Genomic DNA, 16199 nt, shown 5'->3' with positions numbered 1-16199 from the left:
TATATTGTATTGTGTTTTCTTTTTTGGTGTTAGTTGAATAGGAGTCCTTGAGCTGGTACTGGCATTTGGGTCTCGACTGAACTGATTGTCTGGGCAGCACAACTTCCATGTGAATTGAGTAACAAGACAGTGAATTGTGACTAAAGCCTCGAACTTTCGCAAACTCGTATCCTGGACATTTACGAACTCCTGCCCCGAATGCAATGAAGCAGTAAGGAGGAATGGAAGATTGATCATCAATTCTTGTCGGATCAAACTTTGTGGGATATGCTGCTATCCATGCGAGTCATGGCCGCAACCCAAAAGATCTATAGTTATCGTGAAGGAAGGATTTTTTTAATCCCACGCTTTACCATATACTAGAAAGAACAAAAATAACAGGAGGAGGTATCTCTCTTACTTGCCATCCTTTAGGCATAAGCAGGACATTGCGTATTATCTCTTCTTCATATAATACTTCTGCATTGCCTTCTCCGGGGATGCTAAGTAAACAAGAGATGAGGCCCTGGTGGGACGGAGCCCCTTTTGACAGTTCAAGTCTCTTTTCACGTAAAAGCTGCTCCTTTTAACATATCTTGAGTCTTTGCACCGGCCTTAAGGCTGCGGTTGATGCGTGGACGGAGCTCCCCTATTAGCTGTTGGAGGTACTTAACAAGTTGACCTCTTCGAGCTCCGTGTTGAACCCGAAAAGAAGTGTACATCTTCAGACAAGAAGAGCATTTCTAACTCGCTTATGATCTTCGTCGCTGAGCTCCAAAATATTACGATCCCCCCAAAATCATACTTATTGACACGGCCTGTTGGTTGTTGGAAAGTTTGCCTCCGTCACTGGACTGAACAAAAACTTGTTTGCAGCCTGTGCATAGATGAAAACTGTTGGTTTTCCAAAGAGGCTTAGCTTAGAGACTGGACCGTACTTCTTGTCTCTTTCCTCAGACCATGCTTCAGCAATATTGGCTCGCATTGCCCTGAGAAGGCCAAGGCTTTGGCCTACTAAGGGTAGTCCCAGTGACCCCGGTGGAAGCTCCTCTGATGATCTTTCCTTTTCTCCTCCTGAAAAGGAGAAAGAAGACTGGCAGAAGGAACAGGCAAAGTGTGAGGAAGATGTTCGTCATGGACGTCTCCTTGTGTTGCAGTCTAGGTGAGTGAGTTTGATCGTCCCTAGACACGTTTGATGCTACTTAATGATGAGTACTCTATCGCGGGATTTTGTATTGGAAGGAATATGAAACAATGCTGTCAGTGACCATTTGTTTAGTTCCGAAACTTTGTCTATTTTGAGATGGGAATCAGATGGAAATGTCCTCGTGCTGATGCAGCATCACTTGTTGATCCCATCCAACTCTGCCGACCCGTCCTGCATTTCAATTGTTTTTCTCGGTGAAAATGTACAGAAGTTGTTTCAGTGTCAATCAATTTTATTAGGCTTTTCATTTCGATCGCTTTGTGACTTGGGATATGTTACGCGAATTCACGGTTGGGTTTGGTCTTCTATAATGGTTCTCTGGTTCACCGCTTCTATTTCTTATCCAAGTTGTTTGTTATTTTTAATTCCTCCTGCAACAATTCTTTCCTAAAAGTCAACTCTTCTCTTTCACCAAACTCATTTCACTGTTTCATTTGTATATCCTAATTCTCGCTGCTGTCCTGTCCACTCGAAAGGCTTGGCCATCTTCAGCCTGGCTGTAAATGGTTGGTAGGTGTATTCGGGCAGACAGAGAAGAAAAAAAAAAATCTTGTCATCTCTTAGGGAGTACAATTCCTACTAAATACTGATTAACTACTTGTTAAACTATCAGCACTCCGATCCCCCTTTGTCCATTCAGGGATCGGCCATCTTCACCTCTGTTGTTTAGCCTTATTCGAAGACAATGAATATAGATAGCTAAACAAGCCTCTAGGCAGACTTCTTCCCACTAAAACGGAGTCCAACAATCAACATCTTACGGTTGCATAAATCTTCATATGATTACGTGAAATAGTAGAGAGCACTTTGTATACATGCAAAACACAGTGGGAGTGGTAAAATCTGTTGATTTGCCAGTGAAGTGGCACAAATTCTTTTCCTGCTTTCGTGCAAAGCTGTTTAATTAGTAATGTAGCAAAGTAGCCGAAAATACAACCTCGTCTCGTCTTGAACCCGTAAAGTTAAATGCTGCTTCTCAGGGCCATCACTCGCTCTTTGTGGGGAAATGGTTTCCACCAGTGATAATTTTGTAGAGATAAAATACAGTCATAACCGCGCTGCAAGAGAGTACGGAGGAGTTCCATTTCAGAATCTCAAAGTAAATGAGGGGGAAAATCATAAAAAACTAGGTAAGACACCAAGTTACCTCATCCAGGCAAGTAACTAAGTCAAACAAAGATAGTTATAAATATCACAAAGAATTTACCAACAAAGATGCTAGACAGAGAATAAATGGTTTTCGAACTCCAGAATTGTTAATCATTTCAAGACTCCCAGAGCAACCACGTAAGAGCAACCACGTAAGACGCTACAATGTGGCAGATGATATTTGACCATTCTAGCTCTACCCAGGTGATGAGGTTAATTGGGGAACAAAATATTTGTAATGAGGCTAGTGCAATTTTCTTCCTGGCCCCATTGCTATCTCATATCCTAGTTCTTTGTGATTGACCCTGGTGATGCCAACATGTTCCCACTTTTAGGTAGTAATTGAAGCCTATAGGTTGCTTTAGTTCGAAATTCTGCCTTGTTTTATACATTATGAACTTTGGCATTGAAGGCAAAAAGCCCATAGAATGAATAAATGCATAACATGGATGCAAGCATTTTTCTGCCACAGATTCCAGTTCTGCAACAAAATAGAATAATCCAACTGCAAAAAGCATCCTCTTCCAATGTTTTAAAATTACCTGATCCCAGCAACAACACCTGCAGGCATTATCTTTGAAGTTTGCAGGTAGCGGTGTACCATGACCCATGTAAGTAGAGCAGCACAAGCTGTTTGAACCACGTTTGAAAAATTAGACACCAAATTGTGAACCATAGCGCTAATCATTATTCAAATAAGATCATCAAAAGTATATACAGCCTCTTTTATAGATCACCACATAACAATATTGACAAAAGGAAAGGCGATGACTTGCAATTGAAATGTAAAAATTGCAAGTACAAGACATTAGCAATCTGACTAGGGAAAAGATATATTCTTTGGATCTTAAAACCCATAAAAGTTTATTTAGGTTTAGAAGAGCATAGGCATGGTCCTGTACAAGTGCACAGCTTTGATCTACTAACTTCCTTGATGGTTCCTAAGTAGACCCTTTACATCTTTATAAAGGTTATATCCTCCCCCGCCCCCCTTTTTGGCCCCCAAAAAAGCACTTAGTAAACCAGGAGCAGAGGTTGGAGTGTCCCCAAACTCCTGTGCTCCAACAAAGACTCACACACTAAAGACAGCATATGAAGTCTGTTACAACTTGTTATCCACCTAAGAGAACTACAGAGCCAAAGAGAATTTGCTCTCTTCAAAAGTACAGGCTGCAAAAGCATTTCATTACAGTAGCTCTTAGTTTAGCTTATGCACAAGCAAGGAGGTTGGGACGATACATTTTGCAGCAAGAAAAAGTTTAACAAGAAGAAAGCTAAAATTACACAAGTCGGAACGTACTTGCATAAGCAGCTAAATGTGCATACCATATGCCAACTAAATCTGTAACAAATTCGCATGTTGATCTCAATTCTTCTTCTATTTATGATGCAACGGACAAAATGCCAATAAGGCGAAACTATATTTTGCTGTTATCCTAGTTCCTCAAGCAGGCATAACAGAAAGTAAACTCGGATTAAGAATTAAACTTGGACCATCCAAATCTACACGAGGTAATGGATCTACTACAAGTCTAAATCAAGAAAAGCAAGATCTGAACATAAGATAATTGCTGCAACAGTTCTTTCTCCCAAATTCGTTACGTTGTCTTCGCCCAAGAATATTTATGTATGCCATATAAAGAAAAGATATTTCCTTCCACACTTCACAACTTTTCGAACATGATTACCTATCATATCACCAGGAGAAAAAGAAAAAAAAAAAAAAGATGTCCATCTCGAGGGAAAAAAAATTGCAGACGTCTTAGGAAATTTGACTTATGAGGAATTTGATTACCAGTTTCAAGAATCAAGGCAAGATAAGAGTTCTTGCGCTTATGGAAAGCTTGGAGGCTCAGATAACCAGCTAAGAGGAGGACTAATCCCGTGCCAAGACCCCCAGCCAGTGAAGCCGTGCTTCCCTTCCTGGCATATCCGACGATGCCACCAGCAACAAGAATCAGGCCATACGGAATCGTAAAGCAAAAGTCATGCATTTTTCACCAACTGGGTTTTGGAAGTAAGATTGAGAGAATTCGAGAAATTGGAGGCCTTTCTTCTCCAGATCAAGAAAGAAATTTATCTGAGGGTGGTTTTTCTGAAAAATTCAGCTGCGAAATTTGGAGGGGCCAGTGGGGTGCTGTGGTGGGCACGAGCCTGTTGCTTTATTTCTTGGTCAAGAGCCAAAACCCAAAACTTTACCTGCAGCTACCTACTACAGGGGCAGGATGGTAAACTAGAGGCTGATTAACGGAACAAACCCAAGGAAGGCCCAAATCTGTTCCACGCCTTTACCTGACTCCGTCTACTTAACCCGTTTCGTATGGACTGCTCCGTGAACTAATGCAGGTTCATTTTCAGATCCGAACCTGGCCACTACGGAGGCTACATCTACTTTATTTTCTTCTCAACCCGTCACAAATTCGTTCAAGCTACATTCAGGGAACCCTAACCTCAACTGCAGCAATGGCGACTAAATCGGGTTCTTCAAAGAGACCCATGTGCCCGAAATGCTCCAAGCCCGCCCGAATTTGCCTCTGTACCCGATTAAAAGCCCCCAGGCTCGAGAACTCTGTCGCCGTCACAATCCTCCAACACGGCCTAGAGAAAAAGCACCCCCTGAATTCTACAAGAATAGCCTCCCTTGGCCTAAGAAATCTCACCGTAGTTTCAGTCTCTGATGTCAATTTTGAAGGCCGGTTCGTCTTGGACTTCAGCTATCCGGATTCTAAAACGGGTTCGAGTCATTGGGATAGGAATATCACTGATTTTGGAGGAATAGGAAATGGTAAAAGAAAGTGGGATTCTGTTCAGTGGCCTATTCAATGTAATGGATCAGAGAAAGGTTCTCATTTCGTCAAGTTAACGGAGAGGCCAGAAGAGAAAAGGACTAATCTTGCTGACTCTGATGAGGATTTTAGTAAAAGAAATGATTTTGGTTGTGTTACAGCTTCCAATAGTGAATCTTTAATCACTGAATGTGTCTCAGGACCAGCTTTTAGTCCAACTGAAGCAGTTTCTGGATGTTCAGGAGATGCTGTTGTTGCTTTTACTATTGAGAAGTACGGCGCTATTGCATCTTTATGTAACCAAATGCAGAAACAGAACAAGTTTGATCAGCTATTGGCTTCTCAAATAGCTGGTAACGATTTAGGAAAAGGGTTCAGTGTAGTTAAGTTTCAGAGAAAGCAGTTGCATGGAATTGATGAATACGAGGAGTTTCAGGAGTTTGAAATCAAGGTTCCCCCCGGATCAGTATTGCTTTTTCCTAGTGAAAGAGCAGTGAGGATTGAGGCTAATAATTTCGAGGTGAAGAACTTGATTGTGTTGGATGGAACATGGGCTAAGGCCAAGAGAATGTACAATGAGAATCCCTGGTTGAAGCTTTTGCCTCATTTGAAATTGGATTTAGATGAGCTGAGCTTGTATAGTGAAGTGAGGCATCAGCCAAAGACCGGTTGTCTGTCGACTATTGAGAGCATTGTATATGCACTCAAGGCTTTGGGCGAAGACCCTGAGAAATTGGATGGTCTGCTAGAGGTCTTTAAATCCATGGTCGGAGATCAGAGGCAATGCAAAGATGAAAGATTGAGCAAATTCTCTGTAAAGCCTTCACAATCTTGAGCACTGATGTCATCATTTCAGTTTTCCATATTCACAATGGGACTCTTCATTAAATTGTTGGGATCTAATTGACAGTTTCTTGCCCTCTTGTGTTCTTTAAGTTAGCGTTCAGCATTTTATGCTTTTACATATTCTGCACATTACCTCTCAAATTACACGGAAGAATAATGTGTTGTTATATAGTATATACATCGAGGAAAGGCCTAGTAACTTCTTTAACTAAGTAACCCCATCTCATGCCTTTAACATTAAAAACTCATAGCAAGTCAAGATTAAGGCTGAAAGATGAACCAACTATCGAATCGAACTCAGCTTGGTAATAGTTCATTCGAGTTTGATTCGCCAACTAATCAAAGTCAAGATTAAATAGTTTTTCATATTCGATAACATTCAAACTCGATAAAGAGCTCGTTCAAACTTGATTTGATGAATAAACAAGTTAAGTTTGAACAAAATTTCAAACTCGTTAAAATAATCAAACAAATTTAAACAATGAAATGTTCAATTTAATTAGACTTGTTTACACACCTAATCAAGATGAAACTCAATAAGGCAAAATATCTTGATAACTATTAAGGTATCCACTGCAATTTTTAATTTAGTAATGTAAAACATTAACCATGCAACCAATTTGGTAAATTAGGTTCAATCTTTAAGCACCTTATTTGTTAACAATAGGAATTGAATACCAACCAACATTTATCCTCGAGGTGGGATTAGTTTGATAGGAACTTGTCCAACATTAATTTGTTACTTCATTAGACCAACCCCTAACAAGAATTAGAGTTAACTAACTTCACAAATTCAGACAGTGAACTCCAGTAAGCACAAATCTCGATTAAATTTAACATGAATAAGGCAAAGCACTGAATACTGTAAATTTAGGCTTGATAAACGACTGAGTAGTTCAACAAAGTGCAATCCAAATCCACGTCCTATTCTAATGAAAGTACCAATTTTAAGCCCAGTTCCAACCAGGCCCAAAACCCTTGGCAAAACTTGGAGAGAAGCCAGCAGCAAGTCTTGTACGGTTGTACCCAAGAGTGGCGTGGACTAGACTAATTTCTTCATTTCACCTGGCGAGCGACGACACCTGACGGACATCGCATTTGTCGATGCTGAAGCTCTTCGCGTGGCGTCGGACAACCTCTCGAGGCCTACCCAAAATCACGCCCTTACCCTCATCCCCAATGCTCTGTGTCTCTCGACTTCTGAGCCACTCTCCGTTATCTGATGAAGACGACGACATTTACGACCCTCCATTCTCAGCTACCTCCAAAACCCTCCTTAAACCCCGGGCCGGGAGACAACACAAGAAGAAAAATGAACAAAAGAAAGCTCGAGGAGGGAAAAAGGGTTCCTCGAATGTGCTTGATTCCCGAAATGCCCTGAATTTTCCGGTAAAGTCGGACCTACCCTTTGATTTCAAGTACTCCTACTCTGAGACCAACCCGGATGTGAAGCCAATCGGGTTTCGCGAACCGCCGAGGTTCTCTCCTTTTGGTCCTGGTCGGCTTGACCGGAAATGGACCGGGACGTCGGCCCCGGCGGAAGAGTCTGTGGATTCGGAGAAGTTGGCCGAGCAACGGAATAAGGTTCTTGGGGAACCTTTAATGGAGGAGGAGATTGCAGAGCTCGTGGAGAAATATAGGCATAGTGATTGTTCTCGCCAAATCAATCTAGGTATTTTCAAATTTTGTTTCCTTTTGATTCTGATGATTAAAAAAAAAAATTCACTCTTTTGCTAGGAAAAGTAATTAGAGCTTGATTTACTAATCAAACCAAGTCCAAGGACGTTCCTTTGAGCTTGGGTCAAGTGCTTTATCTCTTGCTGATAATTTATTAGGTATCTGAACTTATGTTTGAGGAAAACTTTTAAGCAGCCAAGGCATTATGGAATATGATTTTAGAGGCTGAAAAGTTTGTTTTAGGCTCCCCCTGTTATTGAATATCAATATGTTAGTGCGTGATAGGATTCAGTGGTGATGAGTTGGGAGTTGAGATTTTATTGGGTTGCGATTCTTGCTTAATACTGTGTTTAGTTTTCAGGATGAGGGAATTATGCATATTATGAAAACTCATGCTAGGCTCTAGTTGTAAAGAATAATGAATTGGGTTTTCCATCTACTTAATTTGATAAAGGGAAAGGAGGAGTTACTCACAACATGCTGGAAGACATTCATAACCATTGGAAGAGGGCTGAAGCTGTGAGGATTAAGTGCTTAGGGGTGCCAACTCTTGACATGGACAATGTTTGTTTTCATCTCGAGGTTTGGAACTGTAAACTACCTGTTAATCTCAAACCTTAAAAGTGTTTCATTTCTTTATTTAGTCTATCTGTGGTTTGTGCTCATCAGGATCACAGTGCGCTTGTAGGATAAATCTGGTGGGATGATAATTTATCGTCAGAGTAACGTTCTCCTGCTATACAGAGGTCGGAACTATGATCCTAAAAATAGACCAGTCATTCCTTTGATGCTGTGGAAGCCATATGCACCAATATATCCAAAGCTTGTGAAGCCTGTTGCTGATGGCCTGACATTTGACGAGGCAAAGGAGATGAGAAACAAAGGGCTCAACTCTGATCCCATAATGAAACTCAGTAAGGGAATTTAGTTTCGGGAGTTTTATACTGTCTGCCCATTTCTTCTCATGGTTAAACTCGCGAAATTAAATGCTGCTTTATTTGTTATGTAGAGCTGGTAATAGTTTTTGCTTCTTTTCTACAGCCAGGAATGGTGTGTATGTGAATGTGGTGGACAGAGTGAGAGATGCATTTAAGACCAAGGAAGTTGTTAGACTAGATTGTGCACACGTGGGGACTAGTGACTGCAAAAGGATAGGAGTTAAGTTACGGGTATGGCTCTTGTGGAGAGCAATAACTATCTTACATGGAATTTGTTTGTCTCAAATTGGTTGACCCGTACGTCTGATGCTGCATTTCTCATTCCCATTGCTTACACTGCTGCAGGATCTGGTACCTTGTACTCCTATCTTGTTCAAGGACGAACAAATAATACTTTGGCGGGGAAGGAATGATCAGATATACAGCTCAAGTGCAGTGGAACTTGCAACTTAAAAAGATGCTAGAAGTAGAAAGTCGTATACTTGGAGTTGAGCTCATTAACTTGGGTTTACATCTTGCTTCATTTCCTCCATTAATCACCAACCAGATTTGGGAAGCATGAGCTGACTGCTTTATTCTGGGATGAGGTCTTCCTGACTTTATGGCTGATAATTTGCCTATTCGCAGTTTTGAGTCCTAGGTTGTTGGCACATGATATGATTGAAAGGTTAAAAATTGAAAGCACTCGGTAGAAAGGTGGAATCTTATAGGCTATATAGCTAACGGATTGGAGTACCAATTTTATATTAGACTGTAGAGTAATCGCCTCCCATTTTGTCATTCGTATTTAGTGTCCCGCTGTGGAACGATGCCATTGTTGCGTAAAAACCTTTTTTCTTTTCGTCCAAATTTTATTTATCAAACAGATTGCAACTACTGATGCTGTGTGTTGTCTCTCTCTCTCTCTCACACACACACACACAGAGTTTGCGCAGCTCAGCATATACCAGCTCCAGACGCTTCCTAGTAGCTAACAAAATCTTGGTACCGTCCGTCACGTTATTCACCATTTCTAAGTACAGTACTTGATCAGTTATAACAAGTTCTTCTTTTGGTAATACTTGTTACCACTTTTATGTCAAGGGCGATGGCAAATTTGGATGTCGGCAACACGATGAGGATTTTCTTGCTGTCTGTCCGGATCCCTTGAAGGAACCAATCAAACTGTACTCAAAAGCTGATATCTAGTTTCTCTTACCTTTGAAAAAATCTTATCCTCGAACTTTCCACAGTTCCAGAAGACATAGGACCCAGATTAATGAAGATCACGTTAATGTCCTGCTTTGCCCAAGGGCCCTGGTTTTAAATTCAAAGTGCCGAGTACTTTTAAGGATTCAATCCACCTTCAGAAAATAACACCCTGGATTTAAACTCACATACCGTAAGTAATCTTCTTATACAGCAATTTAAGGATTCAGTCCACTTCCAGAAGAAAGGAAGGTACATACCGTTCTTACAATACCTTACAATACATAATAACAGTACAACACTTGCAGATTTGCACTCCTCTAACTATGCTGGTATTATACACTGCTTCAGGAGTTTGTGCAGTAGCTCATTTAATTAGGCACCCCCTTGAGAGAACAGTTTTACGGCTGCAATAGGAGCTTTCTCAAGTCACGACTCTCTTCAAGAATGCAACCCGAACTCCTTAGAGTGGTTATCCAGACCTCATCGGACCTCACTGGTTCATCATCGTCATTCCTATGCCAGCTCCAGAAAGCATGAGTGGAATTCACTATCTTGAGCTCACCATGACCAAAACTTGCTTCGCGGAACACTGACCATTCAGGCTGTTGATCTTTGAACCTGTCATCATTTCCCAAGACTAGTTAGACGTCAATGTGGAGAGGAAAAGGGAAGAACATGAATTGCAAAAAGTGACTTGTAAAACTCAATAATGACTCAACAGAGATATCAATGTTTCAAAACATCAAGTTTAACTCCTTCAGTCCTCCCCACCCTCCCCCTTTCCCCTCTCTCTGTGACAGACACACAAACAAACACAGGCACGCACTCAAAAAACATCCCTGCTTGGATCAATGTCACTCCCTTTTCAACTTCCCCAAAAGCTTTTTTTTTTTTCCTATACGCAGAAAATATTTGTTGCGAATGTACGACGGAATTGAAGTATTCCGGGAGAGAGAGAAAAAGAAAAAAGGACGCTTCATTAAACCAATAACTCTTGTTCACGATGCAATTCAGTTACTCGACCCAAAGAGCCATACTACATGAAAGAGGCTCTCTTTAATCTTTCTTAGGTGTGCAAGGGGATCAAGAGGAAGACTCACCGATGTGCTAAACCTTCTCTATTTCCTCCATCACCAATTGTTATATGTACAGCACCACAAGAATCCGATCTGCCATTGTAAACACGTTGCTGCGGACAAGGAACCAAATAATCAGGTTAGGTTCCAGATCACTCAGAAACAAGGGACCAAATAAGAAGTTAAACCAATTTGGGCATACCGAGCGTTCATAAGCATGCACATGACCAGCAAGTACGATATCCACACCGGCAGCGTTTAGTAAAGGTTCCATTGATGCCATCATGTTGTCACCTTCGCCTTGATGAGCATCATTACTGTTGTACCACGGCACATGGAATAGTGCAAGTAGCCAAGGTGTCTTCTCACGATCTACCTTCGCAAGATCAGCCTGTAATTCAAGGTTCAGTGAACTACTAAGTTTTCTTGGTTCAGAAAATTAATCATTGAAGACATATGTCCTATTCTATTACTCGACATATGCACTTTTAGAATCATTTAAGAGCATGACTTTCTGTTAAAAATATCTTAGAGGAAACGAAATTTATAGACAAACCATAAACTTTTCCAAGCAAAGGAAAGAACTTGATTAGTAATCTGAAATTATTGTAATGGATATGGATCCTGGAATAGATTTGTTTTAAAAGAAACATAAGCAATACAACTCATATAAAATTTTTTGCTGAATCTACATTCCATGTGTTCTAGCTCATCAGAACAATCAAAGGTTGTGATTCAATGATTCACTTAGGCATAAATGTCTACAGCGGTACTGCTTCATGTTGACATTTAAATTTCAGAGCGACCTCAAAGCAATTCCTCAAAACCGATATGGATAAGTAATGAAAATAAATCTCTCCTTTTCTCTGCCCTTGATTATGTCAGACATTTCAGAAAGACACTAATCATACCCGTGGCCCTGATACTTTAATTACCTTATTTGGAAGAGTAGTGGGAAAATTATTGAAAGAAAGGCAATTTCGCGCAAAAGCATACAGATGTTCAAACCTTCAGCCAACTATATTGGTCCGAGAATTCATCATAATCTGTATATGAACCAAGCATGATGATATGTGCACCGGCAACATCAAATGAATAGTACAAGTTTGAACTGGATCCACTCTCCTCGTATGGCATTTTCCATCTTGCATTATAAGCAGCAAACGACTTTTTGATTAGTAGTATGTGCTCCTTTTCATGGTTACCTTGTGTCACCATCCAAGGCCTGGCACTGGCAAGTGGCTGCACCAGCTCACCAAATGTATCCCACCTACTCTGTATGTAATCAGCATATGAAAGGTCTCCAGGGAGCATATACACATCGTATATGCACTGGTCTATGTGATCTAAAGTTGATTTGGTCCATCCAGTTTGACCCAAATCACCAGCCACTGCCAGAGTGATTGGGAACTGGGATGGTGGGGTTTTGAACTTGAACTCAGGACCCTCTCTACCACATTGATAGTAGTATATGGTGTCATCCTCCAGTGGCCCAATGACAGTATGGTGTATCTTCCCTGAGCTGTACAGAAGATAACTGTACGATGTGCTTTCTCCTTGAGCAACAGAGTTATATTTTCCAGGTGACATCCCATAGTTAACAACTGAAGGAGCAGATTTATCATCTGTGATCCATGTGACACGCATGTGCTTATCCCCGGCCAAAGAGATATGAACCTACAGCAACTCAACAAGAGCGAAGAGGAAAGTCAAATTGTGCAACGAAAATATCCCTGAGTAAGAACAAGCAGCTTTACAGCCTTCATACATAAACCTGACAAGAAAGAATCAAAATAATCCTGCAACAATAAACAGCATCCACAAACTTTTGGCTACACTAAGAGTGCATTATGCGCTGGAAATCCAACATCAGTGACCTCTTGAAGCATTGAATCTTACTATTGACGGCTACATGCAAGGAAGTAAGAAGCACGCATGTACATCTATACATATAATACCTACAGAAAACAGTAATATAAGCTCTCCTACACTTTCTGAATGCTCCCTTTATTTTATTTTATATGCTTTTTTGTTTTCCAATTTTTAGCAACTAATATAGGTGAGCTGATCACAAGTCTCCCACAAAGATATCATCTTTCGATGAATAAGCTTGAGCTTTAACCATGACAAACACCAATTGACAACAAATTTCTGAAGACTTAAACGTACACACACTTTCTTTGAAACAATTCACACTCTTTTCATCAAAGCTCAAGAAAATTAACAAGATCCCGTTATGATAGCATCACAGGCAGTGGACTTGCTAACAACCCTTTATCCAAAATTCACTAAAACAAAAAGCAAACTAGTTTAAAGGACAAAAGAAAGGCCTTCCAGTTGATCCCTTTTCTTACCTGTTGGGGATGAGAAGAATGCTTCGGACTCCATGGAAACTGAAGATTTTTCCGAGGTGCAGGTCGAATGTAATCGCCGGTCGTAGCAGTTACATTTATCACTGAAACAACTGCCAATGAAACTACAGATACTAGTGTCTTCAGATTTGGCTTCATAACTTTGTGATCTTTTACTTGCTTCAACTCACCATTAATTAATAGGAACCAAGAACCAATAAACAGTAAGAAGAGAGAGAGAAGCAAGGGAAGCAGTAGGTAATAAATTTCCGCTCAATGGTGGATAATGTCCTTTTAGGAACGCTTCTTGTCCTGATTACAATTTTGTCTTCATTATTCCATGTGAACTTTATATTTGTATTTATGATTTTATTCTCGGACTTTTGTTTTCCTTTTTATTTTTTTAGGATCTCAAAAAATGCCAATACCCATTTTTTCTTTTTTATTCCGCGTAAGCTCTTTTTTTTTTTTTTTTTTCGAGTGTGCCAAGTTGTAATCGAATTATATAAAATTTAATTTGATAATTTTGTCCTTAAAGTATAATCTCATGCAAGGCACGTGGTGAATTTCGATCAAAAATTAGTCGAAAACTTAAGTAAGAACCAAATTTGATCAATGTGAATTTGTAAGGGACGTAAAATTATATTTTTAAAAGTGAGAGATGAAAAAAGTTATTTTGTAAAATGTGAAGGACGTTTTGAACGATTTTCCCTTAAATTTAATCTTGCGTTGGTGATTAGCATAATGATACATTTGCAATATGGGGACCAAATGCTATTTGATTATGAGGGTTAAGGAAAGGGTTGAAGAGATCTTGGCGTTGGAACTAATCATCATTGTTGAGGCATAGTTCAAAGATCCTATCGCTCTGTGCTGACTAATTAGTTTTCTCCGCGCCCATATTTTTAAGTTGTGTACAAGATTCATTACAAATGCAACTTAATAATGATCAATTGTGTGGATTTAGAACAGAAGGAAGTGACTTTAGCCCTTTCTTTTCTTTTTTTTTGGTAATTCTTTCAGACTTCATTTCTTGCAAATACAAGCTTGTAAGTTGAGTACAACTTTCCAAAACTAAGTTAAGGGTCAAATGCAAGAGATTGCTACCATCGAATGGCAAAAAAATCCGTAAGCAACTAAACTTCAATAAATACGCCATAAAAATGAGGGCAAAAAAAAAAAAAACTGATTTGAATCTAAGAAAACTTCAAGCAATAGGATAAGAAGCATTCATGGCAATCCCGCAAAGCCCTTGCACATCATGAATGTCTCTTTGCATTCTGATGTATCCATCTTCACCCCAATCAACACCCCATGAGTTCTTGACTAACCAATACTTGATTCCATCTTCGCTTATTCCATAGCCTACGGCTGTGGCACCGTGGTCTAAATGAGTGCCGCATTCTCCTGTAAACACTCCACTGGAGTAGAACGCAAAATCTTGTCCACCAGCATCGATTGCAACAGATACAGGTTGATTAGCCACGGCTTTCAAGAGGGCTGATTCGTTATTTTCAGGGACGTCTTCATAACTTTTGATGGTTGCTGCAGGGGGATGTTCCTCATTTGCACTGCAACTGCCATCAATCCCCAAGTATGGATAATGTGATTCAGTTGTGAGGCCATGGTTTTTGATGATAAAGCTAAATGCTGAGTCCATTAAACCACCTTCGCAGCCTCGATCCTCATCTGTATCGCAGTCCACCAGTTCTTGCTCGGATAGCGAAATCAGCTCACCTGTTTTCAGCTGGTGAACTCCTTCCGTAGCTGCCACAGCTGAAAACGCCCAGCAGCATCCTGTAGATTGGGTCCAAAACTTTGTTAAACTAATCCTGCGAATCCCACGTCCTGTTATGATATAATGGCATCTTATTGGAGAAAACAAATATAGAGAAGAGAGAGAGATTTGTTGACTTACCACAGTCTCCTTGGTTCTTGACAGGAGTAACAGCTCCCTCCTCTCTCCAGTCCAAGCTAGATGGAACATCTGTAACATTCTCATATCTAAATGATGCTGACTTCGATGAAGTAAATGGTTTGTATCCATTGCGAGCCCGGAACTCCTCATTGGTCATATCAGCAAACCGGTTGATGCTTAAGCTGTAAGTCTTAGTTCCAGCTTTGTTAAAAGATTCGATATACTCAAAATTCTTCTTGAATATCTGGAATCTCTTTGCCTTTTCTGCATCATCCTTGTAAACACGTCCATAAGTTGCCATCCACTTTTCATGCTCTTCAACCATTGCCGCTTCATCATATTCATGCAACAAGCGGGACGTTGCTTGAGAAGCGCCTATCACCAACACAAAAAATGAGACTAGAATAGGCATCAATTTGAGCGGAACACCCATCTTCTGCTATATTTTCTGAAAAGATTCGACTGAGAAGCGCAAACTACGTCTATACTTGTGAAGCAATAAGTATTGGAATTGGGCTATGAACGGAACAGGGAGGATAGAAGTTAAAATTCTTGGAAAGCCAGGCCAGTTGTAATTTGTAAATGCAATATCAACAACCTCAGTTCTTGAACTAGACCAGTGAATGCAGCTACAACGGTATATACTCGCCTTGTTATTCTTTTTGTAATGTTACTATGAGCTGGGTTGCAAGCCTAGTTGGATCGACAAAATGAGGCAAGGAAAAACTCTGGTGAATATATATATACACATACATACATACATATATATATATATAGGCTGTGAAAATCGTTGCTTAACAAATATAACATGTGTTGAAAGTACAGTATTTCCATGCGCAATGATAGCCATCAAATTAGAGATCCTGGAAAACGTATTGACTTTGTCTTTGATTTGCCCCAATGCAGACTTTTTCTTTTGTGTACTCCAAAATCATTTACGAGCCTGAATTTTAAACCTATACGGTGCATCCGTGCAACTTTGTCGTGCAACCAACCAACTGTCAAAGCCTTTCAACAGGGATTTGTCTGTCAGCCAAGTATCGCTGGTCCTTGGAAACATTCAACTTCATACCTCAACTTT

At 40.2% G+C, this 16199-nt stretch overlaps 5 protein-coding genes and 1 long non-coding RNA gene across 6 annotated transcripts; 2 read left to right on the top strand and 4 right to left on the bottom strand.

Moving 5' to 3' along the window:
- Positions 1–154: 154 nt before the first annotated feature.
- Positions 155–798, bottom strand: LOC140007875 (uncharacterized). Its single transcript, XR_011815335.1, has 2 exons — positions 401–798; positions 155–308 (listed from the first exon to the last, which is right to left on the bottom strand). It is a non-coding gene; the product is annotated as an uncharacterized lncRNA (long non-coding RNA).
- A 1151-nt stretch (positions 799–1949) lies between these two features.
- LOC113690504 (protein FATTY ACID EXPORT 5) lies at positions 1950–4536 on the bottom strand. Its single transcript, XM_027208428.2, has 3 exons — positions 4131–4536; positions 2878–2965; positions 1950–2244 (listed from the first exon to the last, which is right to left on the bottom strand). Exons 1-3 carry the CDS (start codon positions 4327–4329, stop codon positions 2172–2174), a joined length of 360 nt encoding a protein of 119 aa, XP_027064229.1. The 5' UTR covers positions 4330–4536; the 3' UTR covers positions 1950–2171.
- A 13-nt stretch (positions 4537–4549) lies between these two features.
- LOC113690502 (uncharacterized) lies at positions 4550–6040 on the top strand. Its single transcript, XM_027208424.2, has one exon. It carries the CDS (start codon positions 4676–4678, stop codon positions 5954–5956), a length of 1281 nt encoding a protein of 426 aa, XP_027064225.1. The 5' UTR covers positions 4550–4675; the 3' UTR covers positions 5957–6040.
- A 935-nt stretch (positions 6041–6975) lies between these two features.
- On the top strand, positions 6976–9458 carry LOC113690501 (CRS2-associated factor 2, mitochondrial). The gene is made up of 5 exons (XM_027208421.2): positions 6976–7639; positions 8099–8226; positions 8333–8558; positions 8686–8813; positions 8928–9458. The coding sequence occupies exons 1-5, from the start codon at positions 7072–7074 to the stop codon at positions 9033–9035; spliced, it is 1158 nt and encodes a 385-aa protein (XP_027064222.1). The 5' UTR covers positions 6976–7071; the 3' UTR covers positions 9036–9458.
- Positions 9459–9926: 468 nt separating this feature from the next.
- LOC113690500 (purple acid phosphatase 18) lies at positions 9927–13522 on the bottom strand. Its single transcript, XM_027208420.2, has 5 exons — positions 13204–13522; positions 11858–12526; positions 11052–11240; positions 10874–10962; positions 9927–10391 (listed from the first exon to the last, which is right to left on the bottom strand). The coding sequence occupies exons 1-5, from the start codon at positions 13357–13359 to the stop codon at positions 10172–10174; spliced, it is 1323 nt and encodes a 440-aa protein (XP_027064221.1). The 5' UTR covers positions 13360–13522; the 3' UTR covers positions 9927–10171.
- An 864-nt stretch (positions 13523–14386) lies between these two features.
- Positions 14387–15742, bottom strand: LOC113689635 (senescence-specific cysteine protease SAG39-like). Its single transcript, XM_027207380.2, has 2 exons — positions 15119–15742; positions 14387–14997 (listed from the first exon to the last, which is right to left on the bottom strand). The coding sequence occupies exons 1-2, from the start codon at positions 15549–15551 to the stop codon at positions 14408–14410; spliced, it is 1023 nt and encodes a 340-aa protein (XP_027063181.1). The 5' UTR covers positions 15552–15742; the 3' UTR covers positions 14387–14407.
- Positions 15743–16199: the final 457 nt, after the last annotated feature.

This window comes from Coffea arabica, chromosome 5c, assembly GCF_036785885.1.
Source record: "Coffea arabica cultivar ET-39 chromosome 5c, Coffea Arabica ET-39 HiFi, whole genome shotgun sequence".
Lineage (NCBI taxonomy): Eukaryota > Viridiplantae > Streptophyta > Magnoliopsida > Gentianales > Rubiaceae > Coffea > Coffea arabica.
This window is presented reverse-complemented; position numbering and strand designations above follow the sequence as displayed.

Coding starts and splice junctions, on each gene's coding strand:
- LOC113689635 (XM_027207380.2), bottom strand. CDS start 15,551: ATGGGTGTTCCGCTCAAATTGATGCCTATTCTAGTCTCATTTTTTGTG. Junction 14,998..15,118: donor CAAGAACCAAGGAGACTGTG/GTAAGTCAACAA, acceptor CCCAATCTACAG/GATGCTGCTGGGCGTTTTCA.
- LOC113690502 (XM_027208424.2), top strand. CDS start 4,676: ATGCAGGTTCATTTTCAGATCCGAACCTGGCCACTACGGAGGCTACAT.
- LOC113690501 (XM_027208421.2), top strand. CDS start 7,072: ATGCTGAAGCTCTTCGCGTGGCGTCGGACAACCTCTCGAGGCCTACCC. Junction 7,640..8,098: donor TTCTCGCCAAATCAATCTAG/GTATTTTCAAAT, acceptor AATTTGATAAAG/GGAAAGGAGGAGTTACTCAC. Junction 8,227..8,332: donor ATGTTTGTTTTCATCTCGAG/GTTTGGAACTGT, acceptor GTGCGCTTGTAG/GATAAATCTGGTGGGATGAT.
- LOC113690504 (XM_027208428.2), bottom strand. CDS start 4,329: ATGCATGACTTTTGCTTTACGATTCCGTATGGCCTGATTCTTGTTGCT. Junction 2,966..4,130: donor TGCCTTGATTCTTGAAACTG/GTAATCAAATTC, acceptor TGGTTCAAACAG/CTTGTGCTGCTCTACTTACA. Junction 2,245..2,877: donor GGTGTTGTTGCTGGGATCAG/GTAATTTTAAAA, acceptor ACTCTCTTGCAG/CGCGGTTATGACTGTATTTT.
- LOC113690500 (XM_027208420.2), bottom strand. CDS start 13,359: ATGAAGCCAAATCTGAAGACACTAGTATCTGTAGTTTCATTGGCAGTT. Junction 12,527..13,203: donor ATTCTTCTCATCCCCAACAG/GTAAGAAAAGGG, acceptor GAGTTGCTGTAG/GTTCATATCTCTTTGGCCGG. Junction 10,963..11,051: donor TGCATGCTTATGAACGCTCG/GTATGCCCAAAT, acceptor CCTTGTCCGCAG/CAACGTGTTTACAATGGCAG.